This window comes from Rattus norvegicus, chromosome 6 (genome assembly GCF_036323735.1).
Source record: "Rattus norvegicus strain BN/NHsdMcwi chromosome 6, GRCr8, whole genome shotgun sequence".
Taxonomy (NCBI): Eukaryota; Metazoa; Chordata; class Mammalia; order Rodentia; family Muridae; genus Rattus; species Rattus norvegicus.
This window is the reverse complement of record NC_086024.1, coordinates 26,344,573-26,357,139: the sequence shown is the minus strand read 5'-3', so window position 1 is coordinate 26,357,139 and position 12,567 is coordinate 26,344,573. Positions and strand designations below refer to the sequence as shown.

General features: G+C 41.3%; 1 protein-coding gene across 2 annotated transcripts in view; it reads left to right on the top strand.

The window, feature by feature from the left end:
* The window catches only part of Ttc27 (tetratricopeptide repeat domain 27), a 143,350-nt gene that overhangs the window by 96,906 nt on the left and 33,877 nt on the right, over window positions 1-12,567 (top strand). For both annotated transcript variants that reach the window (XM_006239754.5, NM_001106706.1), the window contains exon 14: window positions 11,577-11,675. In XM_006239754.5, the coding sequence (XP_006239816.1) occupies window positions 11,577-11,675 (99 nt within the window). The remainder of the gene's footprint in view (window positions 1-11,576; window positions 11,676-12,567) is intronic.

Genomic DNA, 12,567 nt, shown 5'->3' with positions numbered 1-12,567 from the left:
CCGGACCCTTTTAACATTCCCCTCCATCTCAACGTGCCCACCCCCTGCTGCTGCTTCTCTGCCCATCTGCATGGGCCTGTCAAGGCAGCCTTTGGGGAAGGAGTCATTTGTGTTCTGAATGTAAACAGGCAAACAAATGTTACAGCCTATGTTACTGCACTATTCCCCCCGCCCCCCACTTCTTTCTTTACTGGTGACTAGGGCAGTGTGATGATTTATATGTGCTTGGACTAGGGAGTGGCACTATTAGGTGTGGCCTTGTTGAAGTAGGTGTGTCACTGTGGGGGTGGGCTTTAATACCCTAGTCCTAGCTGCCTGGGACTCAGTCTTCCACTAGCAGCCTTCAGATAAAGATGTAGAACTCTCAGCTCCTCCTGCACCATGCCTGCCTGGATGCTGCCATGCTCTTGCCTTGATGCTAATGTACTGAACCTCTGAACCTGTAAGCCAGCCATTTAAGGGTAAATGTCCTTATGAGAGTTGCCTTGGTCATGGTGTCTGCTCACAGCAGTAAAACCCTGACTAAGACAGGTGGTATTGTCATAAACCATAGCTCGTGTGTGGGTAGGATGGTATATTGAGAGGCAGTAAGGTGAGGTGGAAAGGATGTGGCTTTGGAGTGACACTAATGTCATTGAATACCTATGTTCTGCATTTCCTTAATGAGGGTGACTTTCATTCCCTAGCAGTTTTTGTGAGAATGAATGCAGTTATAAGTGGAAAGCTCACAGTGCAGTGCCTTGCATATTAGTAGATCTTGTTAGGTGAGAATTATTTTGGTGACTAGAGAGAGAGCAGGAAGGATTATAGTATATGAAAGGTTGGACTGAGATATGGCTAGGCAAAATTAGTACATACTGTTGTTAACAGAAGTTTTGGGGGCTATTACCAGAGTCATGGTATAATACTAAGACACTCTTGAGGTTCTTAGTCCTATTAATAACGTAATTTTAGAATAGACTTGAATGGAAAATTATGTATAGTTTTATTGGTATTTAAAAGAAAAATTCCCAGAGCAGGCAAGCTGTACATCCCAGCAGCTGCCTGGAGGAGGAGAATGGAGAGATAAGGAATAACCTTATCCTTTGAGTTAAGCTGGCGTGGAGGTGAGACACATGGTGACAGATAGTGGGTTGGAGAAGGTGTTTAGAGAGAAAAAGTAAGAGAGCCAGCCAAGCGCACCAGAAAGGGCATATTTAGGATTTGGCCAGCACACTAAAGAGAGAAAAGAGGGAAAAGAAGAGCTGCACATTTGTACTGAGAAGGGCGGGCATGCCTCCAGAGCTCACTGCGGCTCTTGACTGCTAGGAGGCCGGACGGAAGTTCTGTATTTCATTAAAGGGCTCGTTAATTTTGCTGTTTCTTTAGCATGGTTTAAGATGAGCTCGCCTTCCTGGGGGTAATCCTGCCTTCCTGAGGGGTAGTTTGTAGGCTTAGATTTTTCAAAATCTACTTTAGTTAGGGTTCTTAAATGCTTCAACCTCCCTTCTAACCCACTGATCAGAGTAGGGGAGAAAGAAGGGTAATAGGAAAAGGGGATTGTGGACCTATTTAGTAGTTCCTTGGGGCAATTCCACTCTTTGTTGTCAGGATACCAGCAGTCTAGTTCAATGGCAAACACCAAACACAAGTCAGTAATGGTGGCTCCATCCCACAGAAACAGCAAGGCTTGGCGTAATGGGCACAAGTCAGGGAGAGTGCACAAGGCAGCGGGAATACCATGAGAATTCTTTGGTGTGTTCTCTCTGAAGTGAAGACTAGGGAAGAAGCGTGCCAGAGTGTCCTCCCACAGTTTGTGAGGGTCCATTTATAGTCTTTCTAAACATCACGCACCCTCTCAAGTGTCTGTCTTCAGCAAACATCACACAAGCATCACATGCCCTCGTACAAAGACAACCTCCAAAACACAAGTGACACCACAGAGTCGTTTAAAGAAACCAGAAGTTTCCACTTCATATTCTGCTTCGTTTTTATAAAACATTGTCTTTTTCTGTTGTTAACAACCTACATGCAGTAGAATAATTATTAGAACCATAAAACTAGAACTTTACATCATATTTTAAGTAAGCTACTTGTATACAACATATCAAACAATAGTCCAGCAAAACAATCTTAAAATTTTATCATTATTCAAATAAAACCTTAAATTTCATCAAAATACAGTAATCAAATAAAGCAACCTTAAATTTCTATCATTAAACAATAGTCAAACAAAACCTTAAATTTCTATCACACATCAATCTATGCCAAAGTAAAATATTTAAGACTAGTAGATTGATTGATTATTGATTGATTGTTATGTGATTTCCCCCACCCCCCGTTAGCTGGAAGAGAGATCCCTGATTTAACGTTATTTTGTTTCTTCCCTGACCATAACCAGTGACAACTGACCAACCACTGCAGACCATAAACAACCATTACATGTCAGACAACCCACGACATCCATCCCTCCTTTTGAGAATAGAGGAGTCGTGTTCTTAAAATCACTTGTCTGGAGGCAAAGGGTATCTTTTGGGTACCCTGTGAAATTTTGGATATTGGACAAATCCTGGGACAGCTAGCTATAGTTTTTTGTCCAGTCTCTGTGTTGTCTGTCTGGTCTTTCTATAAGTTTTGTTGGTATCCATATTTTTTCAGTCTTTGTAGATACATAAGCATAACTATGCCACCAACTTAAAAGCTATTACAGGTTTCCATTTTAATGTCAACTTATCCTTATAGTATATGGGTTGGCTTAGCTCCTCAGTTTTATTGATAACCCAGTGTCTCTCAGCTGCTATTGTTCCTTTTCCACCAACATAAGAAAATTTAGACTTAGCAAAGCATTATTTAGTCTGTCCCTGGGGGTTTTTACTCTTCCTTTTTGTTTAATAAGATATCTCTTTCAAAGTATAATTGGCTCTTTCTACAACTGCTTGTCCTGTAGAATTGTGTGGTATACCAGAAATATGTTTTATATTGTGATACGCACAAAATTTCTTCATCTTATTGGAAACATGTGCAAGCATTATCAGTCTTAATTCATGCAGGTATCCCCATAGTTGCCAATTATAAAACATGAAATTTTGAGGCTTCTAACACATTTCCTATCGTCAATTTCCTTATTTCCTTGAGCTAATGGACTTAGCAAACCTGTATGAGACTGAATTTGAATAATATATAATCGATAGTTTCTGATGGCCTATTGTAAGTGTATAAATAACAAAGCTAATTCTGAGTTATCAGAAACAAATTCAGCATTCTATATGCCAAACAACTCCTTCTGCATATAAAGAAATAGTAGTTATATTAAGAGATTCAGGATAATCTAACAATACCATAGGGATTGCCTACAATTCTGATTTTTGAATTGAGGTATATGGACTTTTGATCACCTTGCTTATTTTGTGTGACTTATAACCTTCCATCCCCATCTGGTTTGTGTCAGTATAGAATGTTGATGCCTCTGGAATTGGTGCTCTATTTACAATATTTGAAAGAATCCAATTAGTTCTTTTTATAAACTGTATGTGTTTGCTTTTTGAATATTTGTTATTAATTTCTACCAAGTAGTTAGTACAAGCTCTTGCCAATCTTCATTGATTACCCACAATGACATAATCGCAACACTAGACAGAGGTACTGCAATTTCAGCTGAATCTGTTCCTAACAATTGATGTAGTCTTATTCTACCTTTTACAATTAATTAATTTTACAATTAATCTTTTCTACATATGTCTTCAACTTTTAACTTTGCTTATGAGCTTAGATAATCTATTATAGAATACTATCTTACCTTTGCATAATGAGCCCAGTATGAGAATGAGTTGAAGGAAAAATGACCAAAATACAATCAAGTTTGGGATCAATTCTATCTACATTTGCCTCTTGCAGTCTTTGTTCTCCAAAAGTTAACTCTTTTTCTGCTTCAGCTATTAGACATCTTAGACTGATTAAATTTGAATCTCCTTTTAACGTTTGAAACAAGTTACTTAATTCATAAGTACTTAATCTAATTGTAGGCCTCAGCCAGTTAATATCTCCCATTAATTTTTGAAAATTGTTAAGAACTTGCAGTTTGTTCCTACTGATCTGTATCTTTTATGGTCAATTTTGTTGTTGATTAATTTTATAACTAAGTGAATCTCCTCTTTGTATTTATTCTGTAACCCCCTGCCACCCCCAGCGTGGCTCAGTCCCTGTGATGTCCTGTGTTTGGACAGAGTGCAAAGCTTGTTTCCAATTACCTGTATTAGTACGTTCCCCAGGAACATCCACCTTATCACCCCTAATTTCCTCATTTGATGTCCCCAAATTGCAGGAATATTAATTTGAGGAACTCATTGTTATAAAAGATCCCTTCCCCACAAATTTATGCCTATATCAGCCACATAAGGACTTACTTTCCTGTTTGCTGTTCTGGTTCCACACAGGTAATCCATTAGACACTTTGTCTTGTTTGTGGTAAGTTACCAGGTCCAATAAACTATGTGTAAACCTGAAGTGGCAACTCTGGATTCTAAGACTTTTAGGAAAGTATACTACTGTTAGCTTCCGTATCCACCAAATCTTGTATTTCAACACCATCCATTTGTACCATTAATTTGAGTCTCTGATCATTAACCTCTATTTGCCAGAATACACATTTTCCAGTCCTCCCCAAAGCTGCTGTTCTTTCTACAGGAGTGGCCTTGCCCTTTATGTAAGGGAATGATAACAGCTGAGCAATTTTATTCCCCAAATTAATTTGCATCTCCTTTTTCATATATACCTTAATTTTTTTATCTTCCTTGCTATTTCCATTTATAATATCTGGATGCACAATAAATCTCCCCAAGACTATTCCCACTATTCCCTGAAGGTAAAGGATCATAAACAACCAGTGATTAACTTGTAACATTCAACTTTTGGGGATAGTGTAAGACATGTATCTGTCTTCTGTAGCAGCTATAAGATCAGAAATAACTTAGTTTTGATCTTGTCCACTTGGTACTTCCTGGCTGACCAAGGGAAGATGGCTTATATTGTTTGCTATAGGTTCTCGAACTGAAAGACCCCTTGGTTCATTTCCCAATGGCAAGAGGTTACAACCTCTTATGAATCTCATGGACCTACAATCTTTAGACCAATGTTTGCCCTTTCCACAGTGGCTACAATACCCTGGAAGCCTTTGTGTTTCATAGCAGCCAGAACCTGCTTGTTCTTATCTATGAATGCCATATTCTTCAAGATTTAATGCACTTGCTATTTCAAGCCCTGAATCTTTTATTCATATAATTTCTTCAGAAATGATCAAATTCCTCACAAAGCATTGGGCATTTTAATTCCTGAGACTTCTAGTTATGGCTTGCCCTATGATATTGGCTTGTTGCTCCTGAAGGCAAGTACCACTTCTCTCCCTTATCTATTTTTCTATCAGAGCTCCTTGTACTTTCAATGGACTGATTGTTCTCTTATGTTCAATATTTGCATTTTCAAATGCCAAGATTTCTATCAATGTACTGTCTGGTTTCAGGGTCTGATATGGTTCTATTTACAGCTGAACCCAATCTGTAAGAAGTCAGTAAAGGCCTCTGCAGGGCCATGTATTACCTTAGTAAATGAGGTGGATTTTTTTTCTCCCGGCTCCTGAACTATATCTTTCTCGGTTTCCAGGCCAACATCCCCCTAACCCGCCCTCCCCTTCTATGTGGGTGTTCTTCTCCCCATCCTCCCCCCCATTACCGCCCTCCCCCCAACAATCCTGTTCACTGGGGCTCCAGCCTTGGCAGGGCCAAAGGCTTCCCCTTCCACTGGTGCCCCTAGTAGGCTATTCATTGCTACCTATGCAGTTGGAGCCTAGGGTCAATCCATGGGTAGTGGCTTGTCCCTGGAAGCTCTGGTTGGTTGGCATTGTTGTTCATATGGGGTATCAAGCCCTTTCAAGCTCTTTCAGTCCTTTCTCTGATTCCTTCAATGGGGGTCCCGTTCTCAGTTCAGTGGTTGTTGCTGGCATTCGCCTATGTATTTGCCATATTCTGGTTGTGTCTCTCAGGAAAGATAAACATCCAGTTCCTGTCAGCCTGCACCTCTTTGCTTCATCCATTTTATCTAGTTTGGTGGCTGTATATGTATGGGTCACATGTGGGGCAGGCTCTGAATGGGTGTTCCTTCTGCCTCTGTTCTAAACTTTGCTTCCCTGTCCCCTCCTAAGGGTATTCTTGTTTCCCTTTTAAAGAAGGAGTGAAGCATCTGCATTTTGGTCATCCTTCTTGAGTTTCATGTGTTCTGTGCATCTTGGGTAATTTGAGCATTTGGGCTAATATCCACTTATCAATGAGTGCATACCATGTGTGTTTTTCTGTGATTGGGTTATCTTACTCAGGATGATATTTTCCAGTTCCCTCCATTTGCCTATGAATTTCATAAAGTCATAGTTTTTGATAGCTGAGTAATATTCCATTGGGTAGACGTACCACATTTTCTGTATCATTCCTCTGTTGAAGAGCATCTGGGTTCTTTCCAGCTTCTGGCTATTATAAATAAGGCTGCTATGAACATAGTGGAGCATGTGTCTTTGTTGTATGTTGGAGCATCTTTTGGGTGTATGCCCAAGAGAGGTATAGCTGGGTCCTCAGGTAGTTCAATGTCCAATTTTCTGAGGAACCTCCAGACTGATTTCCAGAATGGTTGTACCAGTCTGCAATCCCACCAACAATGGAGGAGTGTTCCTCTTTCTCCACATCCTGGCCAGGGTCTGCTGTCGCCGGAGTTTTTGATCTTAGCCATTCTGACTGGTGTGAGGTGAAATCTCAGGGTTGTTTTGATTTGCATTTCCCTTATGACTAAAGATATTGAACATTTCTTTAGGTGTTTCTCAGCCATTCGGCATTCCTCAGCTGTGAATTCTTTGTTTAGCTCTGAACCCCATTTTTTAATAGGGTTATTTGTCTTCCTGCAGTCTAACTTCTTGAGTTCTTTGTATATTTTGGATATAAGGCCTCTATCTGTTGTAGGATTGGTAAAGATCTTTTCCCAATCTGTTGGTTGCTGTTTTGTCCTAACAACAGTGTCCTTTGCCTTACAGAAGCTTTGTAGTGCCTTACAGAAGCTATGAGATCCCATTTGTCGATTCTTGATCTTAGAGCATAAGCCATTGGTATTTTGTTCAGGAAATTTTCTCCAGTGCCCATGTGTTCGAAATGCTTCCCCACTTTTTCTTCTATTAGTTTGAGTATATCTGTTTTGATGTGGAGGTCCTTGATCCACTTGGACTTAAGCTTTGTACAGGGTGATAAGCATGGATCGATCTTCATTCTTCTACATGTTGACCTCCAGTTGAACCAGCACCATTTGGTAAAAATGCTGTCTTTTATCCTAAGTTCTTAAAGCAGCAATACAACATCGTTCAATTATGATATCATCAGATAGGATTTGTAGAAAGACTGGAAAAGCGGAAAGTGCTCTGGCAGTGCACTTGGCTGAATACGAACCTATCCCTGTAGTGCCTCCTGCTTTTCCTGGCCCCTTGTCTCACAGAGGTGCCTAGGGCATGTTGGGTGCCACCTGTAGGCTTAGATTTTCCAAACCTACTTTAGTCAGGGTTCTCAAATGTTTCAGCCTCCCTTCTAGGTCATTGATCAGAGTAGGGGATAAAGAAGGGTAATAGGAAAAAGGGGTTGTGGACCTGTTTAGTAGTTCCTTGGGGCGAGTCCACTCTTCGTTGTCAGGATACCAGTCATCTAGTTCAGTAGCAAACACCAAACACAAGTCAGTGGTGGTGGCTCCATCCCACAGAAACAGCAAGGCTTGGCTGAATTGGGACAAGTTAGGGTATGTGGCCAGAAAGCTCCAGAGAAGACCAGTGAAGAAGCGAAGGTGAAGTGTCGAACAAATAGCAGTGCAAGAGCATCACTCTCTCACTGTCTGTGGGGTTCCACTGTTATTCTTTCAAAACATCCCGCACCCTCTCAAGGGTCTGTCTTCAGCAAAACATCACATGCCCTCTCCTAAGACAGCTTTCAGAAAAGCATCATGTTACACAACTGAGTTGTTAAACCAGAAATTTCTACTTCAGTGGTCCCTTAGATTAAATAAGATAACAATTAATAAATTAATTAGTGGTCTAGATTAACTTTAAAGGGAGGAGACAGTGGCACGTCTCCTAGAGGCAATACTGCAAGTCCTGTATACACATCAGATTTAAGACTTGGCAGTGGAAAAGTGGAGGTACAACTTCTCAAGCGGTTCATACTAACATGTTGAAGCAATCTCATTTCGGTATGTAGAGTTAAACATTGTTAAACTTAAAAAATAAATTTAGCCACCAGAACAGGTAATGAAGCTATGCTCTTACCCACCTGACAGTTCTAGGCTAAGTCATAGTGATCTTGGAGCTTAAAGAATTCAGATGTATTTTGAGGACTTGTGTGAAAGTTTTGAGGCTTCTTGACTTATTACATATATATTGTATTGGTGCATATGTGTGCGTATGTGTTGTACATGTGTACTCGCATGCATATGCATGTGTGACTGACTTAGCATGCATGTGGAGATCAGCAGACAACTTGCAGGAATTGGTTTTCTCCTTTCAGCTTTAGGTACATCTCTTGTCAATGAGTACCTGGATGGCTAGCTTCCCGGCTGCACGTCTCATAGTTGTCTCACAGGTGTCTCATAGGCGTCTCTCAGGCATGTAGACCTTACATGTGTGCCTGCACAGTTGGCTTTTTTTTTGGACATGGGTCCTGGCCATCATTAGGTTGTCAGGTTTGTGCAATAAATGCTATTACTTGCTGAGCCATTTTGCTGGCTCCATCAGTCATTATTGATAATGGTAGTTTAAGTAATAATTTAAAAACAAAGTAAAAGAGATGCCAAGCATTGTTGGCAGTTTTCAAATTCTAAAGACCTCCTTGAGAAATAAAAAATAATGATATTGCACAGAATCATCCGATAGCAACTGGGAGACCCTGGAGTTTAAAGCTGAGAACTTTCAATGAGTCCAGGGCCACGATGCTTAAAGGTCTCTTACTGCCTGGTTACCTAGTATTGATAGCTGCAAACTAATAGTTAAGCGATCTTGAGATTTTCATTGCATGTGAATTATTATAACTGCAAAAAATAACCAAAGACTACAAAAACCTATTAATACTTTATATTAGATTAAATCATATGTCTAAATTTTTATTAAAAATTTAATGTACTGAATGTAAAACACTGGCTGGTTTTCAAAGCTTAGAAGTAAATAAGAGCTTCATTTGTCCAGGGTGGCCTAGACCACAGGTGCTGCTGTCTACATTATTTGTTAATCTTGTCTCGTGGATTAAAACGTAATGTTTTCCATTCATATCTTGATTTCCTACCCCCCCCCCCAAATATCAATCTGTGGGGAAGAATATTTGCTTTTGTTTGATTTTTTTTTTTTCCTGTTGAGGCCCATATAGGAGTTTGCAGTATTCCTAATTTAGTCCTAGAAATCAATGAGATAGTCTTCATTCCAAGTGAGTTAAAATTCATTGCCTCTAACCTACCATCTTGGAAGGGACTCCTGCATTATAAGTACCACTTTGTATAGAAAAAACTGTTGCTGGCTATGCTAATGCATGGCTGTGATCCTGACACTTGAGAGGCTGGGGCAGGAGGATCCATGAGTTTGTGTCCAGTTTGGGCCGCAGAATGGAACCTTGTCGCGCGCCCAACGTCTCCCCAGTAAGAACGACACGCGGCAACAGGATTCTTCTGCGAACAAGCCTTTACTGTACAGCTCTCTTGAACAGGGACGGGGACCCCGAGCGGCAAAGTCGCTCACCTTATATACACAACAGTATGCTAATAATCTCTCAGGGATTGATGGGGCATGGGTCACCCCACTATCACCCCACTACTTGCCCTCCAGGGATTGGCGGAGAATGAATCACCCCACCAGCATGGTACCGCCCCCTCATTAGCATATTACTGGCCAACCTACACCAGGTGCAAAACCTGCGCATGCGCAGTACCGTTGTTCACCACTGGACGGCGCCCTACAGAACCTTTGTAACCAAAGCCAAGAAAACAAGCAAAACCCAGATTTGTCTTTGTTTCAGAGACATTAAAAACAAGAGTGTACCCTAGAACTGATGAAATGCAGCTTGAAAGTTTCAAAATTGAACTCGTTTGGGAGGCAGGAGCTCGTTTTACACATTGTCACACAAGTCGGGATTGGACTTGGGTCTCCTGAGACTGTCACTTCAGGGAATGTGTTTTGGTGCCTTGAGCTGTTCTTTTCATTCATTCTCTTCAATAGCCAGGAGAAAGCTAAGTGGTGAGCTGTCTTTGTGGCAGTCCCATTCTTCAGGACCACAAACTAGTTTCTAGCAAGTCTCTCTCTGCTCCTCTTCCCACCAGGTGCACTCCACCCCATGCAGCCTTCACCCAGCCTCTACCAAATCTGTTCTGCATAAAGGAAGCTTGGTGGTTATTTATAGCCTCCTGTGAATTGAGAGGAGTGTTAAGTTGCCCTAGGATATTTGCCTTGAAAGCCTTATCTCTATCAGCTAAAAATTGTTTTCTGCTTAAGAACTTTCAGGTCTCTGCCCTTTCTATGGAGCAGGTTTTTGTGGTGCAGGTTGGTGTGTGTGTGTGTGTGTGTGTGTGTGTGTGTGTGTGTGTGTCCTCTGCCTGTGAGGAAGGTGGAGACAGATGTTGGGCATATCATTTCCTTTCTCACTACTCTCCTGCCTATGTGTTCAGTCTGTAAGAAAATACATTTCCATCCACCGCTGGCTTTGTGACTGGAAGGAAAACAAGCTTCACTCATAATAGATGCCTTTCTGACTAATGCCATTGAATTTTTACCAGTTATAGCTCCTTTTGATAGGGTCTATTGACTTTTAAGGAAACCCCGTGATGTAAAGAATGTTTTTGTAGTTACCCATTTTTCCAAATCTCAGCCAGTTTCTGACCCTATGTTTTCCAAGTTTTTTGCAGGTCTGCCTACACAGATACGTGCCTAGGAGGTTGTTCTTGGTTAAATAGTGGAGGTTGTCTGCAGGTCTGAGGATGAAAGCAGACTCTGTCCTATGTTTGTGGTACATTGATCAGTTGTGAGTCTGCTGATGCTTTGTATAGGTTTTCTTTTTACATCATTAATTCCAGGTTTAGATTAATTCATTACTTTACTATGCGTTGGTCCTTTGCCTGCATGTTTGTTTGAAGGTGCTATATCCCCTGGAATTGGACCTACAGAGAGCTGCGATGTGGGTGCTAGGATTGAACCCTGGTCCTTTGGAAGGGCAGCCAGTGCTCTCAACCCCTGAGCCATCTCTCCAGCCCTGATTCAGGTTTAGAATACTAGACGAAAATATAAAGACCTATAAACAAAGATTACCTTTAACATGGAGTATATTAATAATATTAATGTAGCAATGCTTTCATTATTAAATAGCTTTGAAATTTTCATGGAAAGTTTTATCTCCACTAAATTTCCTACAGTTAAACTCAACACAAAGCAAACGTTATATATATTTATGAATTCTGCATAGAAGTGTATTTTTCGGTAATATCTTAACATGTTCAGATTGTATCTTTTAAATGTGTGTACGTGTTTGAATAACTCTGACTTTTGATCTTTGCAGCTTGGGGTCTGGTTTTCTCTAGGCTGTGCCTACTTGGCCTTGGAAGACTATGGTGGCTCAGCGAAGGCATTTCAGCGTTGTGTGACCCTAGAGCCCGACGTAAGTTTGCTTTGTCCCCTTTCCTTATTTCATCTTTATCTGAATTGTGCTGTATTAGAGGAGCTGGGCTAAGTTCCTCTACTGAGTGTTTTACAGCCCTCTACGCTGTGATCTGTGTTTGCTCCATTAAGGTATTGACACGTGACTCCGTTGTCAGGGCAGATCACACGGATCTGACCCTCAGTCCGTGACATTTGCGTCTTTTCTGACATTGCTGCGTTCCTGAAATATGTCTGCCACTAACATTTGTTTGCCAGATTTTGGCACACTTGCGTTTCCATTTCTCCTGAGTATATACTAGTGGTAGAGCTGCTGGATCATGTGGTCAGATGTTAGGGGAACTGGCAGCCTTTTCCAGAGGACCTTTTTTTTTTCCCTCCATCTTTATATACTTGGGAATTTCTTATGTACATTTCAATTGTTATTACCTTTCCCGGTTTCCAGGCCAACATCCCCCTAACCCCTTCCCCTCCCCTTCTCGATGGGTGTTCCCCTCCCCATCCTCCCCCCATTACCATCCCCCCCAACAATCATGCTCACTGGGGGTTCAGTCTTGGCAGGACCAAGGGCTTCCCCTTCCACTGGTGCTCTTACTAGGCTATTCATTGCTACCTATGAGGTCAGAGTCCAGGGTCAGTCCATGTATAGTCTTTGGGTAGTGGCTTAGTCCCTGGAAGCTCTGGTTGCTTGGCATTGTTGTACATATGGGGTCTCGAGCCCCTTCAAGCAATTCCAGTCCTTTCTCTGATTCCTTCAACGGGGGTCCTATTCTCAATTCAGTGGTTTGCTGCTGGCATACGCCTCTGTATTTGCTGTATTCTGGCTGTGTCTCTTAGGAGAGATCTACATCCGGTTCCTGTCAGCCTGTACTTCTTTACTTCATCCATCTTAT